General features: G+C 41.0%; 1 protein-coding gene across 13 annotated transcripts; it reads right to left on the reverse strand.

Annotated features, from left to right (window-relative positions):
• On the reverse strand, positions 1 to 21,175 carry pax6b (paired box 6b). Of its 13 annotated transcripts, XM_035999404.1 has the most exons (15): positions 15,092 to 15,244; positions 14,688 to 14,861; positions 11,988 to 12,061; positions 11,716 to 11,769; positions 10,880 to 10,903; positions 8,324 to 8,454; positions 7,977 to 8,012; positions 7,676 to 7,891; positions 7,197 to 7,362; positions 3,778 to 3,936; positions 3,360 to 3,442; positions 3,087 to 3,237; positions 2,365 to 2,477; positions 1,959 to 2,100; positions 1 to 1,239 (listed from the first exon to the last, which is right to left on the reverse strand). In XM_035999404.1, the coding sequence occupies exons 4-15, from the start codon at positions 11,726 to 11,728 to the stop codon at positions 1,154 to 1,156; spliced, it is 1,320 nt and encodes a 439-aa protein (XP_035855297.1). In that variant the 5' UTR covers positions 11,729 to 11,769; positions 11,988 to 12,061; positions 14,688 to 14,861; positions 15,092 to 15,244; the 3' UTR covers positions 1 to 1,153. The 13 variants fall into 13 exon arrangements, with proteins under 13 accessions (XP_035855297.1, XP_031169929.1, XP_031169930.1 ...); XM_031314069.2 differs by lacking the exons at positions 11,988 to 12,061; positions 15,092 to 15,244 and adding an exon at positions 20,981 to 21,174; XM_031314070.2 differs by lacking the exon at positions 11,988 to 12,061.
• Between the last annotated feature and the right edge of the window lie 309 nt (positions 21,176 to 21,484).

Raw genomic sequence — 21,484 nt, forward strand, 5'->3', positions numbered from 1 at the left:
TTTTTTTTTTGACCATAGGACACTATAATACAACTATACCTAAGAGACAAATTGTACCTGACCCTAAAGAAATTTATTTCATGATGCATGGAACATTTATAGAATATTCTCGGGGATATAAATGAAATCAACCTTTATTGGTGAAATCTTTTTGGAGAAAAGATTTCTAGGGAAGACAAGTACTTTACATTTTGACAAACAAACTGGATTATATCGAAGACGCAGTCTACCATTTACAGACTACAGGTTTTCTTTTACACCTGTTTTCCACATTTAATGTTCTTCGTGGTAATCTAGAGTCAATCCAACCACCGAAGCAAGAGGTCCAAGGTTGTGTCGCATGTTGCGCCGTCTTTGCACACTTTGAGCTGATGATAGTGATCCGTGTTTAATAAGCCGGCAAACAGGCCCACGTCAGGGGAGTCAAGACCACAGCGTCAGTGGGTGGATCGAGTTTGAGTTTCCTCTGCTAAATATCCATTCGTAAGAAGTAAGACCAATAAATAGTTGTTGTATTTTTTTGACACAGTAAGAGTCTTCCCTCCAGCTTTTCGTCTTTAATGATATGCAACAGCGTCCAGAGACCATGCAAAGGCTGGTAGAAAGTCTCGATATAAGCAGATCAAAAGATAGTCATGGCAGAATCTCTCAGCTTCTCCTCTCTCAAACAAACACAAGACCAACATGGTTTTCTAGCAGTCCATCTATCAGTACTTGATCTTGGTTTTTCATATTAACATACAAATGGCCATTTACTAACACACCAGAGAAAAAGGAAACAATGACTGAAGTTGGAAATAGACAAAAAAAAAAAAACAGATAAGTTTTTGTTCCATAAAAATGTAACACCGGGCACTTTACAGAGGTCCATTGTTTTTCTCTTTCCATCGTTGTTCTCTCTTCCAAGTCCTCGTTTGAATGTGCCTAGAGCTACAGAACAGCACACAGTCCCACTGGAAACACAAAGCCCAGACGTCCCAAGGCTCTCCCAGAGTCTCTCTCTCTCTCTCTCTTTCCTCCTTTCCTCTCCTGTCCTTTGCCTCTTCACAACCCTCTCTCGCCTTCTCTACTCTCCTGTGCCGTGTATGTGTGAGGAGCACTGCCGGAGGGCGATGGTGGAGTGGGTGGTTACAGGGTGAAGTAGCTCTTCTCTCTACTGTAGTCTTGACCAGTACTGAGACATGTCAGGCTCGCTCCCTGGTACTTGGACAGGGACAGACACTCCAGGAGAGATGAGTCCTGCAGAGACAAAAAGAGAAAGATGTCAGTAAAAAAAAAAAAAAAAGTAAAAAAATAAATAAAATATAAACAGAAGTCAACACGCTAAATTAGATGAGTGGATGCACCATGCACAGTTAGTGTGACAGCTAACACTAGTTAGCCTCATGGCACAGAGCATTGTGGTTTAAATGCTTGTAAATGGGTAGACGAGTAGTGGAGCCGCAGTGAGTCACAATGCTCTGCACATGGTTGCACAGTAAAAGGCTTGCAAGCTCGATAAATTGAGGCTTTGGCAATGGCATTTAAACAGAGAGAGTAGAACAGCAAATTAATCAAATTAATTAGCAATTTAGCACAGAGGAAATGTGGTTATGCATGATTAACTCTTCATGACTATAACCGGTATATATGGCTCTCAGTAAAAGCATCCTAATGGGGTGGAACTAAACTATGGGCTGGAGTAGTGGGGTTGACACGATGGCGTAGAGTGGCGATGAAATGAGCTTAATGCGACTGCAGAAGGAAAATGATGTGGAATGTAGAGATATTGATCCGTTTAAACCATGAAGTTTCTCAAATAGATGGAGGGGAAAAGGTAAGTTGCTGCAACAGATCATGAATCAAAGATGGCTATGTAGTACCCCCTTATTTACAGGAAAGGTGGCAGATATTTCAAAGAGTGCACTGTTTATGATTAATTCCCAAGCATGTTGGTAAACAATGAACTGTCTGCCTACCTGTTGAGGTGGTACCAGAAGTGGTCATTGATTGGCTGTTCATATGTGCCTGCATATGAGGGGGCGTGTATGTGTCGTAGCTCCGCCCGTTCACAGGCGGACTGGTAGGCAGCATGCAGGAATAAGAGGAGGTCTGGCTGGGCTATAGATGGGGGGAGAGAATGTTACATTAGCTTAGCCAACCATAGTTGTAGTCTGTAATACTGTAAGGCAGTGTCTTGATTTAATTTATAATTTTAGTTCTCTGAGAAAGCTATTCTCTAAATTTTTTGTTTGGGCAGGAAACAATTTAAATTACTCATGGTGTTATTGATTCCACCCTTAAATGATATAAGTCATCATAGAATATCAGATAAAAGGTATATCTTTGATATAATTGACTAGTGAGCATTAGTCTTTTACTTACTTGCATAGGTAGATTGTTCGCCATGGTAAAGCTGGGCATGGGGGGCAACGCACTGTAGGTGTTTGCCAGTGCAGAGTCAGGTCTACCCAGCATTGACCCTGAGGTGAAAGACACTGTGAATGAAAATAAAAAATAAGTGTTTAAAACCTGCTGAAATCTCACACACACACACACACACACACACACACACACACACACACAGTCCTCCAGTGTGAGAGACCGTCTCATTAGTGTTAAGTAGTACATGCGTGAGGTGACGCCTTATTTGACAGGCTGATGGGCCCGGACACATACTGTACAGTGTGTGTCTCTCAGGTGATTGACTTGTGAGCATGAGCTTTAGCTCTGCCGGTGTGCCCTCGTGCCTGATTCGGTAATTACACAGATAGTCAGCTGAGAAGTTTTGCTCAATCATCCATCAAAAGGAAACCACCGGTGCTTCTTCATGTGAACTAGAGCGCACAGCCTTCGAGGCCTCTTTTCCCCTTTTATATTAATCTGCAGGCTGTCACATAATAATATTCAGTAATATTTCACATGGACCCTGCCTGACTTGAATCCATTGGCATTTAAATGTGTTGTTTACAGTAATAATGCAGTGTGACTATTGTAACACATTGATCTATGCAGCATTTGTGCAATACTATAGTAAATCAGTTCTATTTTAATATTATTTTAGGGGAAGGGGGTATCCTGTAAGTGTTGTGCTGTGGTGGACCTACCCGGTGTAGTGGGCTGTGGGATGGCCTGGTAGACGCTGGTGCTAAAGCTGCTGCTGATGGGAATGTGACTGGAGGAGTTGTTGGCCTGCCGGCGCTGGTTCCGCAGCTTCTCCTCTCGCCTCCACTTTGCTCTTCTATTTGAGAACCATACCTGCAATGAAAGCTGCTTGTTAGTTTTCTTACATGCACTTTTTTTTGTTGTTGCAACTTTTAAAAACTCTCACTTTTTTTTTTTTAAGTAAATTGAAATAAAAACAACTTCTGATCACTTACTTGTATTCTTGCTTCGGGCAGGTCGATTTTCGCTGCTAGTCTCTCTCGTGCGAAAACATCTGGATAATGAGTTCTTTCAAATTCTGCAATGAAAACAATCGTACAACAAAAGGGTTACTTATTACGTAATGCATTAGGTTGAGGGTAATTTAATTTTTGCAGGGCTATTAGTTGACTAAACGTATGTCAAGTGCCTTAATCCGAAACTATGGACTAAGCTTTGTGCCATCTCGGACAGATATTAGGCTTGTTATTCTTGTTATTATTATACAATATAAAAAAATGTAGCTCTCCTAATTCACATGAGACAACCAGAAGTATGTAGCTATATTTTACGAATTACAATAACATTTTGTAAAAAAAAAAAAAAAAAGTGATGTTGTTAAAAATTAATAAGGTAGATCACTGATTGCTCGACCTTTTTCCAGTGCTTCAATCTGCTCCTGTGTGAAGGACGTGCGGTTTCTCTGTAGTTTCCTCTTGAGCTGGAGTCGCATCTGGGTCTCCTCTGAATCCTCCCCGTTCGAGCTGATGGAGTTTGTGTTTTCTCCTGCGCCGTCTTGTTGTTGGCAGCCATCTGCAAAAAAAAGCATGATGGTAAATATACATTCAATTAAGCTAATTGAATAATTAATTTGCGGGTCTCGTGTTGTATTGGCCTAGCATACAGCTAATTGTACAGATTGCGGAGGTGCAACATCATAAATTAAAACCCATATCATGGCTGATTAAACTCAAAATCAGAGGAATCATTGCAGTTTCTTCTTAATGTTGCCAGATTACAGGCGACTGCCTGCGTGTAGAGGAACAATGTGAAAAAAAGGCTCAGCGGTTAAACTGTTTATAAAATATTGTGGGAAAAACAGGCTGGCGAGGGAAAGGCTCCGCGTACTTATCGCTTCCCAACAATGGCGTGTGTTCTCAAAAGGTTAAGAGAAATGTGACAAGATGTGGCGAGCCTCTTTTCAGAGCCTATGAAATGTATTAAAACCCCAAACTCTCTAGCCCCTTTTTTAGGGCAGAGCAATGCCTCAATGGTCGTTCCCATATGGGCGTTGGCATAGCCATTGAGGTGACCACCAACTTTTGAATAGGAGAAGACGCTTTTCAGACTGATACAATGCCTTCAGGAGTAAGGGAAACCATTAAACTATGGACACAGCCAGGGACGAGCAGTGAGCCCTCGGTGGGTGTAATATATGGGAGGGGGGCTATTGGAGGAGATGACAAAAGGATCCTCTCTCTCTGGAGGCGCACAGGCTATAGTACTTTGGCATTGTGCGCACGAGGATCCCAGTCAACAGAGCTTTGAGTCCAGTGTGTTAACCCTTATCCACTACCATCATTAATCACGTCCCCCGGCCAGCTACACGCCAGTCAGGATTTCTGTCTTCAATTGGAAACAAATGAGTGAGGAGAGAGCATGCAACCCCCTGAACAACCAAAATAAGGCCAATCTATTCAGTTGCAGGGCGAGGCTTATCGACTAATGTCTGTCTTGTTGTTGGACATCATTATCACACCGAGAAGTTAATGCGAAAGTAAGCAGGGGTGCGTTGATAAGAGGGTGGTTTATGTAATATCTCACGGATGTTTGTCTGGAGCCATGGGTTGAACTCATGAAGGGGAATTCAGCTGTTTGTATGCATATTGTGTTTATGTTTTAACCGGATTGGCTAGTTAGTGAGTAGCGCCTTGCTCAAGGACAAGAGGTTGTTGCACCGTGGGAGCAGGTGCAGCACGGCCTCTGTGTAGTCATGCACTAGGCTTCTGAGCCCTCTAAAAAGGGGTTACATGCACACCCAAAAAGTTAAGTTTGGGTGGGCAAACTTTCTTTTGTCTTGTGTGAAAGATGTTAGAAATTATTTTTTTAAAGCGTTTCCATCATGTGAGTTCAAGCAAAGTTGCACGTTTGCTCACAGGCAATTGTACATGTTTGCTGTAGGCCTGAAAACATATTTAGTGTATCTAAATGTGAACGTCTTGGTTCACTGGAGGAAAACCTGATGCGACATGTTTTGTTTTTTTTTGACAATTTCCCTCGCTGCAAAATAGACAAAAGTATTCTTCTACAGGCCAATAGTTTGTATCCGCGCTATTTGTTTCTTCACTCTGGATAATCCATAAAAAGGAGTGAATGTGCAGCTTTTATCCGTCTGCCAGACCCACTGACGCTAGGATGGGATTTGTTTTCTTTATAAAAGCGCTGGGAAATAAACTCATTCTTTAGTATCACGATGTCTCGGCCAGTGAGGCGGAAAAGCAGCAAAAAAGAGATACCGAACCAATTGCGGCACCTTTCAGCTGCTGAGACCGGATCAAAACACTCTTGAGAAACCGCTTAGAACTGAAAGAGAAAGTGAGAGACTAAATCCTATAGACGGGATTTAGAGCCATATAGCCAGCGAATGATAAAGAGATAAAAGACAAAATCGGTGAGGAGTTTTTATTCGATCCTTTTTGGATAGACTTGTCTTCTTTAGGGGGCCTGTCACTCTCCATGTAGCCATTATATCTGCTTACTCGGCTGTCGGATGGATAACATATTTTCGTTCCCCTCAGACAATTGCTTTACTTAAAAAGTCATTGAATTAAAAACACAATAACTAACATTATTATTATTATTATTATTATTATTATTATTATTATTATTATTATTATTATTATTATTATTAATGATAATATTACTAATATTGTTAGTAGTGTTATTTCTGGTGTTATCATAATAATGTTATAATAAATATAATGCTGTGACCACAGTAAAAACTAAAAAGGTAGGATATTACTTATGTAAAATAATAATAATAATAATAATAATAATAATAATAATAATAATAATAACAATAACAATAACAATAATAATAATAATAATAATAATAATAATAATAATAATAATAATAATAATAATAATAATAATGTTATTATGATTCCAAAATAAAGTTAATCATTTAGGCTAGCTGTTTATTTGTTCGTTTCCGTTTGCCTGCTTGTTGATACCAGCCCCACGTGACCAAATGGTCATCACACAAATGCAAATAATGATTTGCAACGACTGAATTCCATATAGCACTTGTATTTCCCATTTCTGATGCATATTAGTCAGACTCAATGCCTCATCGTAAGACTTGTTTGATGAATGCATATTTAAGAAGCAGCGTAAGCGTAAGGTGGTGCTTCCAATAAGAAAACGTGTTTGGCCTGCAGTAGGCCGACAGCTAACCCTCTGAAGTGGAACATTTCCACAGCAGCCTTACCATCTCCACACTCCTGCATGTTGCCATAATGAGAGACAAAGCCTTCTCTAATGAGCAATTACACGTAGTGCGGACCGTTCCCATAACCAATCATTGCGTGTGAAGGAAAACATTCCTTTGTACTAATATCCCCGCACACAGCTCCCCGGCTCTGCTCCCCATCAGGAGGGGAGGAAAATGCAGGCTGTTGGGTGGACACCTCTGCTGAAAGGACAAGCCGCTGTCACGCACATCCATGTCTGGGACAGTGGAGGCATTCAGACTGCATGCATGGCCTATGGCTTCCTCTAATCGACTAGTCTTAATTGGGGGTCTTGTTCTGGGCATCAAAGCATGCCTATACTATACCTTCCTGCGAACAGGGTCGTAGACCGGAACCACTGGAATAGTAAGCTGTAAAACTATTCATACTCAAAAATGAGAATTTATGTGTATGAGTTTACAGTTATCCTAATTTATCACCTTCAAAATATTTTTTTTGTGATTGACCATACATGAGAGACCGAGCGGCTGTATCCTTTTTTGATACAAACGTGCACGCGTCAAGGTGTCTTTATTGCCACTATGTGATAATGAGGCTCACCTTGGTTGGGCTGCCCTGGCACTGATGTTCCGGGGTACCAGCCGGGCCGGGTCCCCCAAGTTCCTGTCTGACCGTTGAGCATTCTCAGCTTGTCATACATGCCATCTGCGCCCATCTGTTGCTTTTCACTAGCCAGGTTGCGGAGGACTCTGTTAATCGATGACACCTGAATGACAAATTACATATGATAAAAGTAAATATTAGATGGAGCACCATCAGTGTGTTTCTACACATACACACATCTTAAAATCATAATAAATGTGCACAGGAAGATGTTCCTGCAAAGCGCACAAATGGACAGCGAGCTCCTTCTAATTGACTGTATGTTTGGGTGATCACATAATGCGCGCCGCACACAGTGTATTTAATAAGACTGAATGGTTAGTTGCCCATCTCCTTTTCCTCCACTGCATGAGAAAAAAAAGTCATTTCATGTGGCAAATTAAATCATGCACATAACTTACAGTCAGTGCACTTACACTGGGTATATTGTCGTTGGTGCAGATCCCTTCCGACAGAAGTCTGTCACGGATCTCCCACGCGAAGATAGACGGACACTCCCGCTTGTACTGCGCGATTTTCGCGACCACCTCTGGAGTGGCAACCCTGGGCTTGCTGCCGCCTATTGCTCTCGGTCTTATGGAGCCAGTTTCATAATAGCGGCCCAGGATCTTGCTTACGCAGCCGTTGGATACCTGTATAGAAAACAAAAGACACAATTCACATACATTATTTACGACTATTAACGGAATTTCTAAGATAGCGTCAAATAATTATCACCTTTTCACTGTCCAGCACTTGGACTTCATCATGGGTCTATAAACACAAAAAATATGCCTTGAATTGTATATTAGGCATTTCTTAAAAAAATATGTATTCTTTATGAGAGCAGGCAGATTTTGTCGGCCTTATTACATTTCCAGTAAACGGAATGATGTATCATAATTTTACTTACTTAAAAACAACCATAACATGCATCATTTAGGCTACAGGAAACATGGATTTAATATGAAAAGCATACCGTTATGTCTTTCATAGTTTGCTTAAATAAAAGCAGTCTGTGTCCTTTGAAAAAAAAAAGTATGCATAAAACCTGTTTTCTGTTCAAAAAGGAGTGTGATTGTCACCTGCAGTATCCTGGAGATGTCGCAGGGTCGAGCACCACTGTGAGCAAGTTCAACTATTTTCTGCCTGGTGGAATCCGGCAGCGGTCTACCATTAACAAACACACCACCAAGCTGGTTTACGCCACTGTGACCTACGTGGAGACAAAAGCATCAGTCATCACATCGTATTATAACTGAAAACATAGGTGATAAAGCAAATGAGTTTCATTTAATGGAGAGGAGAATGGTTTAAGCGCTCAGGATAGCCGAGTTAAAGATGAAACACGAAGACAGCATATGTACAGAGGGGTTATTGCAGTTGATGTCATTTTTTCAAAAAAAAAAATTAAAACCGAAGTGCACTGATAAAACAATAGTTTTAAGAAACGGTTACACCGCTCGGTATATTCTCCTCTGAAGACAAACATTGCGCAGTTATTCAGTAACGTGCAGAACATGGATTAAACGACAAAAGCCTCACATAAACTAAATCATAACATCTCAATATGGGTTATTTCATATAATATATGATCAACTCAGTCGGTCTTTTGCCCCGAGGAAACTCCAGCAACCTTTTAGCAAACCAGCAACTTCGGTATTAAAACAGGCGCACCGGTATCCATCCACTCATGCAGCTGCGCATCAACAACACCAGCACCTCACTCATAAACTATCCTCAAAATAATAACCAGCAGCACCGACAATCACATAAAATACTAGAATCTGAAACAATGTGTTAAATTAGACTTCATTCAAAAGCATCGCTTTTTCCGAAAGTGACTTTAAATCGACAAGTTCCTTCTACCATTAGTCCTTCAAAACACACAATAATTACGCATCAATAAGACAGACACCACATACTAGCTCTAAAATAACATGTTTTATGATTGGTTATTGTCTAAAAAAAGATTGCTTTTTGGAAATTATTCCTAAATTATTCGATGGTATTTCTCTTAAGCACAGAATAAACCGGCAAACCTGAAGCCAAATGGGAGAGCTGACTCCCCGGAGTGCCTGAGCTGCTCTCTGTTTCTCCGCTCCCTTCCCCTGCGCTGCCGCCCGGTACATTGACTCCGGGAGCAGAGGCTCCTTAGCAATAAATAAGCTCCAAATATAGAAGAGGGGGAAAATATGATGAGCCTGCCTGACATTTGTCTTTAAAATAAAGCTAGCTGCACGTCAAGTTTGAGCTTAATTTCTGGAAATAGGCGGAAGTCGCCTCGGATCATGCATGGGAGGCTAATTGAAAAGATCAGTTGGAGCACTTGTGGCAGGCATGTCACTTTATGACACCGCTCTGCTTTTGAAAATCGCATCGTCACGACAAATAGTAGCATGATAAAACGACCCTTTCTGTCTGCATTTGGATATCACTCAGACAAAATTGGACGCTACTCGTTTACCCTCCGAGGGAGACTTCGTTTTAAGGTGGCCAGGGGCTACGCGCGGTCACAGAAACGAGGGCGCGCCTGGATTCTTAACATATTAAAAGTGACATGCAGTTTCTCCCCTTGTTTGTATTTGACAACAAATGCTCACAGCCACTGTTAGTCCTGTTGTGTGCAATCGGTAGGCGTCTTTGCTCTGAAATATGTCACAGGACTCTGCTTTAAACTGCAGACTTAATTTTATATAGGCTAAATGATCAAAAGGGGGGCTGTGTAGGCTACAGCTAAGTGAAAATAAACCTGCTAAATGGAATAACATAACCCTTTGGCCGCTATGTGTAATAATCTTCCAGCGTGGATCTGATTGATAGTAAATCCATTATCATCCCTCTTGCTCTTTGGTAATTCCAGGATTAAGTGGAATTAATAGACTTCTTACGCTGAAATTGGCCTACTCGCATTAAGTAGTCCTGCTCTGCGGGTTCTCGTAGGCTGCTCCGTCACCTTTGATTTATAGCTATCATATAAATCCTCCGGATCGATAAAACTCGTCAGATAAGCACATCACATAAAAATCAAACACTCCCAAGGTTAAGTCTTAATCATGACACAATTCCCTAAAGTGCCCAGAGTCGTTCTCGCCCGCAGGCGCTGATTATGCGCCTTGTATTCTATTGCAAGTCAACTAATAGGAAAACATATGGTGTCAATTTGGACGCTCCCCACCACATACACCCAGGAGTTATTAGCACAAAAGCCACCGAGGCCGTCGCGACCTTTAGACAACCCAAAGGGCCGGGCCCAATGATATGTCCTCAGCAATTCGCAACAGACATCACAAGCCAGGGGAGCATCCCATTATCATCAATCCGCTGCAAAGCATTGTACACAGCTTTGATAAGGCCCCATCATCTCTACAATGGAACACTGGCAAGCAAAAATAAAAAATCATAAAAAATATTTTTTTTTTTTTTAAATCACAGTAGCTATAAAATAAGACTCGAATGCAAGCAGTTTGTAAAAGTATTTTTGGTTTTCATCACAGGTCACTTTAATTATGAATCACACCAAACAATCCAGCTGTCCAACATTGGATTCTAACATTTTTTTTTACTAATGCGCACAGATTACAGCACAGACACGTCATCAAGGTATATGGAGAATAATAAAATAAAATCATCCCACACACCTTCATCACAGATGTCATACACCTCTTGTCCAGCAGCAAGAGAGAAAATGTTTCATGTTTATCCTTTTTGGTTTCAACACACACCAGGAACAAGACAGATATTCAACTCATGTAGGCCACTTTAAGGCCTATAAGAAACTTCATGTACCATGTTTTTTGATTGGCACCCACGACAATATGGTTGTTAATATTTATCTTCCGCTGTAAATTCAGCCTGCACCAAACAGTGAGGCCTGCGGTTATAATATGAGCATTTTCTTTCTAGTTCATGCTGTCTGTCCGTGAAGAATATGGACTAATCTACATAAGACATTATTGCTATTCCTCATGTTTCATGCAGGGCTCTTCTCTACGCAGCTAATCTTGTATGCAGCCTGGCAGCCAGCTCTAACGCTAATGCAGACGGCTGTGCAATTATTTAATACCAACTCAAGCAGAAACAAAAGTCTCCCTCTCAACCCAACCCCCTCTCATCTCCCTCTCTCTCTCTCTCTCTCTCTCTCTCTCTCTCTCTCTCTCTCTCTCTCTCTCTCTCTCTCTCTCTCTCTCTGGAGAAGGACGACGTGTGATTAACTTGTTCAATAATAACTTCTCTACCTATCATTGCAAAAAATAAATTAACAGCAATGAAACGGCCATCAAATAACTGAGAATAGTTCGCCCCTGCACCTCAAAGGCATGTAAATGTATGCCTGCACATACATTTCCTACATAAAGTGTTCTTTAAGTTATTGCTATAACAACCAGTGCATAATGTCAGTGGGTGTTCAACCACATTAGAACTTGCGGTTGTAATCAAAAGTTTCAAAAACTAAATAAATATGAAAACAACTTACTGTTCTGCATCATTGAGGCTACGCCAGACTCCCACGTGGCTTGGTTGTGGTATTCTACGCGTCACAAGGAAAAAAACAAAGCTGGTTAGTATCATGTGCACATCTTTTTTCACTGTCAAATTATTTGCAACATTTTTTTTTTTTTTTTTTTAATAAAGTTTCTCATCTCATCGTTCGATTAGAATGTTTGCGGATCTTTGTGCTTAAAACATTATTGATGCATAATGAATTTTCACATCCTCAGTGTATGTATGTATTTTAATTAAACTTGCCTGGAAACAGAGTTGACTGTCCACTCTATAACAATTTAGTCAATCATCTGCCGTTTTCACTACTTAATGTCTCCCTATAGGACAAAGCAAAACAACACATTAGCACAGCCACAGCTATACTGATGCACTTACTGTATCTTTATTTGTGCCCTACATTTACAATTAACCTAAATGTTGCTGCCAAGCAAATAAATAAAAATTGAGGCGGTACAAGATTATTTATGATTATTATCTCTGTTAGGTATGTTTCCTACAGCACTCAAAATGCATTCAAACTAACAGCCTTGGCGTGATGTTGGGCCTATAACTCTTTAACAGCACTATTCCATTCAAGGCTTATAAAGCAATCAGCCCTCATCTTCTCAGCAAGAGGCAATCAAATTGTTTTGTTCTGTTTTTTAAACTTGATAACCCTCTTCTTGTGGAGTCTATCGTGGAAACTGTACAGTGACACACGTTGTCTGCCTCGCCTCACTGCTCTGTAAAAGTCCAGACCAGGAGGGGGTACAAAGCTGGTGTACAAAGCCTGCTGGACTCCCAACAATGCACCCCCTTTTCTGCCTCCGTATGTCTCAAACCCGGGGCGAAAACTCGGCCTTCGCGACTAGAAACACAGCTTCCCCACTAAACACACCAACAAGTTCAGATTAATACAAAGAGCCGGAGGCATGCATCCACCCCCTCCGGGACCATTCACACACCCTCTCACACACATAACACATTCACATACACACACACACGACCGTGACCCCGGTGCCGCTGGTGCGTGAATGTGTGTTTTGTTGGCCCTGCTTTTATAGAAAAAATTTAAAAAGTAATTTCTTGTTACAAATATTTGGTGGTTATTTCGTGCTGCTGGTGTGGGTTGTAAAGCGGGTTTAAAGACACAACAGCGCAGTAGGGCGCTCAATTGGAAAAGACAAATGCATTAAAGAAGCTATTGACTGGGGGGACAGATAAAAAGGGGGCCAGGGAGGGAGAAGTCTGAAGTTTTCGTTTTCTCCCTCCATGCAAAGTTGTGTTGTGGGCAGAGCAAAATGGCCTGATAGCGACGTATATAACATACTGTGTTTAGTCCAATGCTAGTTTGTGGGGATGCACGCAGGGCCGCCATTGCATTTAGATTGTAGCTTTCTTTCATGTTTAACAAATAGGCTGCATTAATCAAATTCAGATTCCATCACACTGGCCCACATAGCCTGAGTTAGCCTATTTAGCATAACCTGAAATTATCAAAACAACCATTTACTAATTCAGACAGTATTATTGTCATTGGCCTAATGTCATGATTTAAGGTGGAATAATAACAAATAAAATAAAAGCAGCCTATGTAAGCCTGACCAGCCTGAGAATGCACTGCACTCAGTAGCTTTTAGCCTTGTAAGGTCCAAGTGGTTAATCATTTATTTAAGGTCGAAAGCTCAAACGTTGTTGTTTCCGAGGTTAACTACGATCTAATCTGCATTTCTTTTCCTTTAGTAATCCGTAACAACAATGTCCTAATTCAACATGTTTTATTGTGGCCGCGCTCACAACATTCATATGCAGAAATAGTGCATGTAGGCCTTCAATATAACGGCCCCGGTGCAAGTTGCAGGCTAACAGAAAATATATAGCCTGTATCAAAATACGCAACATAACTTTAAAAATGTGTTAGGCTACAGATTACAGAAGAGTTAGTGAATTAGTTATTACCATGCATGTACCAACAGCTTTAACCACCAACATAGTGTATGGTAACATATCATTGTGCCATACTAGTATGTTTTTGCTATACAGTCTTTTTAAATTGTATTATATTTTTAAGATGAATTATGCTGAATTTATCTTCATAATTAAAAAATAAAAATGCATACTTACAGTTAATGAATACACCTGCTTTATTTTACTAATTTGTCCACCTGTTTGACAACATTGTTTAAAAGCAGTAGCAATTTGCATCCATATTTAGTGTTTCATTACATGTATGGAATTATTTAAAATATTATTTAGCCTACTATTATAGGCTGATATGCCTGTCAAAGAGTGTCTGACTATTTTAAAATGCTACACAGCCTAACTGCTAAAATGTTAAAGTAGTTGAACTCGCTGCCATTAAGGGAAACAGCTAAGAACAAATGGGGAAAGTTGCACACTAACACGCTAACACTGGCCTCCTCCCCAAGTGCTTCATGGAGCTTCTTTTTTTTTTTTTTGTTGTAGAAGGCGCTTGGGTGACTCGCCTGCATGAATCAATCTGACACCTTTCCTCAACGGGTCATTGCGCCCCATTCTCCACGATGATCACTGTCCTGGCCCAACGTGACTTTTTACTCTTTACTGTCATAAATAAGCGGTAAGCTATCCGTAGGCCTAAACACCCCAACAAAACCGAGCAGATAAAGCAGACAGAGGCGCTAAAGGCTGTTCGCACTTTTGAGAGTCCAGTCAGAAGACAGGCTGCACAGTCCAAACGATAAAACACCCACAACCTCACCGCTGAACCTCAACCTACAGCCGAGAATAAATCACCTATAATAATAATTATAATAACAATAATAATAATACACGAATTCATATAATAATTATTGTTAAAATAATTAATGATAAAATAATAATAATAATAATAATAATAATAATAATAATAATAATAATAATAATTACAATTTAAAAAAAAATCAGAATTAAACAGAACAGACAAACTTTAAGTCAGGATCTTACCTTTTTGGGGCATCCTGCGTAGTTGTCAAAGTCCTTGGTAAACTATAGGCTACAGCCTAGTTCTCCACACCACAGAAAGAGCAAAAAAGCCGACCAGGATCAGTCTTTCTCGGGAAGTTTAGAAGAGGAAAAATTAGTTTCCAGTGGTCTTCGGCGGAGACGGAGGGGATATCCCTGCGAAGGGGACAGAGATTGACAGTGAACTCAGATGTCAGGACGCACGGAGTTTGGCGAGGATGTGCGCTGGCGTGTGAGAGAGCGAATGAGAGAGTCGGAAAGAGGGAGAGTGGGGAAGAGAAAGAGAGAGAGAGAGAGAGAGAGAGAGAAGGGGGGAGGGAAGGAGGGAGGGAGAGTGGTGGTGGTGGTGGTGGTAGAAGGAGGTGGGGGTAAGAGAATGAACACACCTATGCTGATTGGTGATGGAACAAGTGTATTAATGTATGTGTTCCTGGTCTGCTGTGTGCGCCTCGCCTCCCTCCGCCGCTCTTCACTGGCCCATTAGCGCGACCCGACCTCTGTCATCATCCCCCATATAAACACTTCCCCCTGCACCACAGCCAAAGCGGGAAACGGGGCCGAGTCACAGCGACAGCGCGCGCGCGAGAGCGAGAGAGAGAGAGAGAGAGAGAGAGAGAGAGAGAGAGAGAGAGCGAGTCTTCCCAACCCACTAATCAGCCCACGCATGCAAATACCCTGCGCTCTCTTTGCTGAATATTGCCCTATTGCAAAGCAACTGCCTCGGAAATGCCCATTGGTCGGAAGGCTCTATTCTTCCAGGCTGAATTGGGTCCGCGCAGGAAATCTTAGGCAGCTCCAACCTGAGGCTAACTAGTGCTGCAAGGGGGACGGAAAGTAGCAGTGGAGCAGCAGCACACGTGAACGCCTGAGCTCATAACACCAAATGAAAATTACAAAGAGCTGCAGCGTGCTTTTTATAAAGCAGCCGATGCTCTACAGATGCTATTAATGTTATATAGACGCATGTTATAATGATGTTATTTTTGAAAAGTTTGGAGACAGGTTTTGTGTTCTTTTTTTTTCTTTTTTTTTTGCATTCACGTGTAGACCTGCAGGTGGTTATCATCACTGACCACAATTTTCCAAAATACAAAATGTTCAAATAACTTGCATTAGCTTTGCTTTCTTACTGAATTTAAAGCACACAGACGTAAATCATCTTAACACAGGAATTAACTCTATGTTGCTCTAAAATAGGAAATGAAAGCCCCCAAAACATCCCTGAGAAGGAGACCTCTGGTGCTGCAAAGTGCAGCTGAGTTTGTGAAAGTTGTGTGTGTGTATTTTTAACAAAACGCTCCAAATGAGAGGATACTTTGGAAATCTTTTGCATTTGAAAATGGCACGGCCCTCCTTCCCTCACTAAAAACAATCAAAAATCACCACGTGCTTTTGTTGATTCTTTTGGGTATCAACTTCCCCTGAATAGCCTTACCCCTCCTGTCAACAAGAACACCATGCGTAAAGAGTGCAGCCTTTAGGCAAGCTCCGGTGCTTTTTATGGACACATTTGCGAGGCACGGCGACGTCACTCCTGCGACCTGACAGCAAATAGCACGCGTAAATAAAGTAAAGCAAATGACTGTGTAGCCATGGCCACACGCTCCCAAACTGCGCTGGTTGAATGACTGGCTATTAACGCACACCTCAACGCACCCAAAAGCAACCCCTCTGCGCCCGTGTTTGAGCATACACTCGGAGCTTTGGGCAGCACCAGTCTCAGCACTGAGGAGCCCCGTCGCTCACTCCAAAAGGAGGAGAACCGAAGGGAAGAGAATGAGGGTTGTATGGATGTGGAAGCCAAACTAAAGCAGAAAAGGGGGTGCATGAAAGGGCAACGAGAGAGAGAGAGAGAGAGAGAGAGAGAGAGAGAGAGAGAGAGAGAGAGAGAGAGAGAGAGTAGAGGGTTAGACATAAGCAGGGGGAGGGGAGAGAAATTGCTTCTTTTTTTTGGATTGGAGACCATGAAATGAAGTCATGGAGGCCTACACTTGACTTTCTTTGACATGTGAAAAAGTAGGAGAAGTCAGAGCTCATCAATAAAACACTTCGGAGGTGAAAGAGGGCTCCCTAACAACCATCGCATTCCTGACTATGGGTTCAATGAGTAGACAAACGACGCTGCCAGAGAGAGAGAGGGTGAGAGGCAGGGAGGGAGAAGGAGGGAGGAAGGGGGGAGAGACAGAAAGAGGGACTGCCCGGCTTGAATGGGGCCCTCAGTGGGCCGGCGAGATAATGAGCTGAGAGGACCGGCTCAAACTGTCACCGAGGGTCCCGCAGTGAGGAACAACACTTTGGCCAATACTCCTTCATCAAACAACCCGTAAACTAAACGAGCACATTCATCTGTTTCTCCTTCCTGCATTGTTTCTACTCACTTAGACTGGTGGCTCAGCCTATAGGCCTACCATGAATGGCCGCAGCTTATATCAGCTAAGGGGGGTTCCCAAACATTTTCACGTCAAGGACCCCCCTATTAGACATGCATTAGACCACAAACATTAGACCCCCCCAACCAGTCACCCCCACCCGATAGGAGTTTGTGCAATGAGGGGACCTCGTGTTGGTTATGATTTACTGTAAACCTGAAAGACTGGACACGCTGAAGGTGGAGTCAAACTTTCAAACAACATTGATCATTAATATTCAGAAATAACTTTTTGGGAAATTAATTTCTTTTAAATGCACTTGAATTAAACTTAACACTAAAATAGTACAATAGAGAGTTGATAACAGGACCAACGAGGAGTCTGAACTCCTGCAGTGTTTACTAAACTATATGCATCCTCATGTCAGTCAGCAAGTGCATGTTGGCTTAGACAGCTGCATCAGAGCTGTGGCACCTAAACCACAGCCAAACGTCATAACAGAGTATTTCATTTTCTGATTTGGACACTTAAGCTGAGCTCAATTGTGTAAATATGTTTGCTGATAAACATGCAAGATCTCGTTCAATTAAATGTTAGAAATGTGATCTCAATTGCAATAAAAAGCCTCCATCCCATGTATTTCAAATACAAAATAGAAAAAAATAATAGTATACAAAATACTACTGGTTATAGCCTACCTTTGTAGTGCAAATGTTATTGCCACTCATTTGTCACAGACTGCAGCTGTCAAAAATTCACACCACTAAACCTGCCCTCGCTGAAAAGACAGATTCCCTGATGAGTGTGTCAAGTAGTTTTCTTTGGAAACAATACCTCCAGTAGGTTATTGATTTCTTTGGTTAAGCTGTAAATCCGCTCCAAGAGCTAATTCGTCTCCAGATTTCTGTTTTTTTTTTTTTTTTTTTTTTTTTTTACAACCTTCACTCGCATGCCAAGTAGGCCATCTTTCTCAGCAACAACTCTATTATAAAATATTTGTCATGTATATTTTTTTCTGTTTTGCAAAGTATAGTCTGGATTGTGTGGAAGTCTGTAAAAAAACGGGATAGGCTGATGTTGGGAAAGCAATTAGCCCAATTCGGATTAGCAGCAACTAATGCCACAGGCCTTGAAAAGAAAACCTAATCTGGTCGCTATTTCCCCCTGAGGCAATGTGGTATTCGTACACATCTAGAAACTTTTAAATGCAAAAAAAAGGAAGAAAGAAAGAAAGAAAGACAAACATAAGGGGAGGGAGCTGCAGTGTAAAACAGTGACATTGTTTTTAGATAGGGAGAAGGATGATAGTGCAGGGTAAACCCCTCCCCCCCCTAATTTAGTTCTTATTTGGGATTTACCCTTTACAGGCTGATGCACATTTATACGAGATAAATTCATCATGTGTAAAACTGGTGGAATAGTGCTTCCAATTGTTTTTATTTATTTCATTTGTGTGGTTTTTTTATTCACTAATACTTGTTTGCCTTTGTGATGATCCCCCATGGAGGTCATAGTTCACTCACCTTTTATATATCAGGACATTTGGGGAGGTCTATTAGAACATGTTACAAGATTGTTTCAAGATTTTAGTAGTAATAAAAAGATGGCTTAGCTGAATCCCTCTGATCCATGTAGATTTTTAAAAGCAAAACTGGAGCATTGATCTACATCCCCTTAATTTTAATAGGAGTTAGTTATTCCTTTAGGAAGTAACAACACCAAATCCTGTTTTGATTTGTTTCAGGAAACTGCTGGCTGCATTTTATACATCCTGTGTAACTGTTATTATCTCCTACACATCCCAACTCTACCTGCTTCTCATAAGGGGTCATTTATAGGCCTCACATTTTGTTACACCTGCTTCATGCACTGTTGAGCAAATAATTAAATCCAATATCATACATCATATATCATGATTATTATTATTTCTACTATTGTTTTATTATTTCTACTATTGTTATTGTTGATGACGGTAATTATTACTTATTAGCTGATAATTGTGACAGTCAGTTTCTGATAATATAATTGGCTATTTGGTTATGACGGATTGACGGTTAGTATAAAAAAATAATTTTAGGTTAAAAAACAGTAATATAATTTTTTTTTTTGTCAAATCAAAATGAACCTGCAATAATTATTTTTATTATTATTATTATTATTATTATTATTATTATTTTATTTTATTTTTTTACTGGTGTTGTTCATTGTGTAATCTCAATAATCACTACAAATGTCGACCTGAATTTCTAAGATGTATTGTTGTTGAGATGACCTGTCATTCATCAAACAGCCTCGGATTGTCAGATTCATTCTCTGTGAAGAGATTCATGAGGACATCGCTGGTTTATTTGCATACATTATTTGCACTTTTACAATGTGCAGTTATGTCAACAATAATCAAACAATCACATCCTTGTTTGACTTTTTCGCAGTTCTTTTTATATTTGTTAAACCCTGCTGCACATGGAGCGCGTCCAGGAAAAGATAACTTTATTAATGTCTACTAATTTCTCAGCACATCAAGCAAAAATGTAAGGAAACATAACTCCATTAGGAACAATTTAAATGTTTGCAGATGGTCCTTATTCTGCTTTTCTAAAGGCCTAACAAGCATCTGCTTTATAGGCGCTTTTAAAACATGTTCCATCACAATAAAGGTCTACATGCCTATAATAGGCCTACTGTATTTTGAGCTGAATTAGGGTGCACGCTCCTCCTCCTGGCAGGGTGTTGAGGGATAAATACACTCATGCAAATGTAGTTTTGATTTAACTAATCCATAGTGCACGATCTTTGAAGTTTGTAGAGAGACAAGGAGAGGATCTATGATTGGTTGTGCAGCCCACAGAAAGTGTATAGTCCACGGAAGTCTCCTGGCAAAAGGCTGAAGGCTGGGATAAACACCGGGGCTAATGGTGTCACAGCGCTGCTCGGCAAGCGTGACAGAAAGAAACACGGACCCAAACATACACGAGCCTGGACCTGAGACATTCAAAGTCTCCCAGCTACTGTTTGGAAATCAGATTGTAGCTTTATCTTTTTTTTGTGGGGAAAAAAATAAAATAAACACATGGAAGCTCATCTTATTGGAGTTGGGATTGAAATAGAAATTTAAAAAAAAACACATAAATACAAATATAAATACAAGGGCCAGGCCAGGCTTTTTATGAACCCAAATCAATCTCAGACCCCTCAGGGCGCACACGTCATTTCCCTGCAATCTTAGTTGTACTTGGAAAGTTGACATTCCCTCTTTTTTGCTAATTACAGCCAACATTTAGAAAATGTATTTTACAACACGACCAATAACTTTTTTAACTCAACATTTAAGCCAACATATTAAGTTTTTTCTCCAAAGATCGCACATGGATTGCAGCGCGATGAGGAAACGCAGCCAAACTAAAAATATTTCGCTGATGGACAGCGCCATTTCCACCGCGCTGATGGATGGAGCAGGGCTGAATAGATCCCCATACACATTCAATTTACTGTACAGGTCGAAGCCTTTAATTGTCCCCAGGAGTAAAGCTCACATTTTTTAAAGGAGTGACGTGCGCTTAATTCCTCAGTGAAGATCGCTAATTACACGCTATGTGTGTGTGATATAGATGACAACAAAAACGAAGTCAGCTCGCTGTGTTCAACGTTGTGTGGGTGCACACCTCCTGTAGGCTACACAGAGAAACGTGCAAGCACGTAACCCGTAATTTTACCTAACTTTGCCCATGCCTCATGCTTATAATCAATCTACATGCAAGCTTCTGCTTTACATTTTCTCTCAAGTCTTAGGAGATCGGACCGAGTTCGCACATTTGCAGTATTAAGATATTCTCAAAAGGAGAATTTCAACAGTATCAGGGCTTTAAATATTAAAAAGAAATTCAAATATTGTCCGTCCAAACTCACCGGATGAAAGGCAGTAGCTGTGTCTGACCGGTATCCTGTGCGTAAAAAGTTGCTTCTTCCCTCCCTGGATCTCTCCTCTGAGTCACAGCGACAGAAACTTATAGGTCCCGATTAAAATCTATCTACCTTTGGATCCGTCTTGGAGTTGAAATGTCAATGAGAGTGGGAAAAAAAATCTGCAGCTCTTACCAGCAACTTTCCCTTCAGCATCCGCCTCAAGTTGGCAGTGATTGGCTAGAGCGACGGGTCGACGTCATATCTTGGACAGGACACAGAGCACAGAATGGGGAAGTGCACAAGGTAGCATAGGCTACATGTGGCGCACACCGGCCTGTTTACTGTCCCAGTGTGTGCTGTGCGCAGGGACTAACAGCTAACATATCACTCTGCTGGGGAACGTCCTGGTTTATCTTTTAATTTAAGTTGATCTTATTTTACTTTTTTTATTCCACAGTGTCCCCTGTTGTGCCAGATTAAAGGACGATTTCGCAAAAAAACAAAACA

Source organism: Sander lucioperca, chromosome 3 (assembly GCF_008315115.2).
Source record: "Sander lucioperca isolate FBNREF2018 chromosome 3, SLUC_FBN_1.2, whole genome shotgun sequence".
In the NCBI taxonomy this organism is placed as follows: domain Eukaryota; kingdom Metazoa; phylum Chordata; class Actinopteri; order Perciformes; family Percidae; genus Sander; species Sander lucioperca.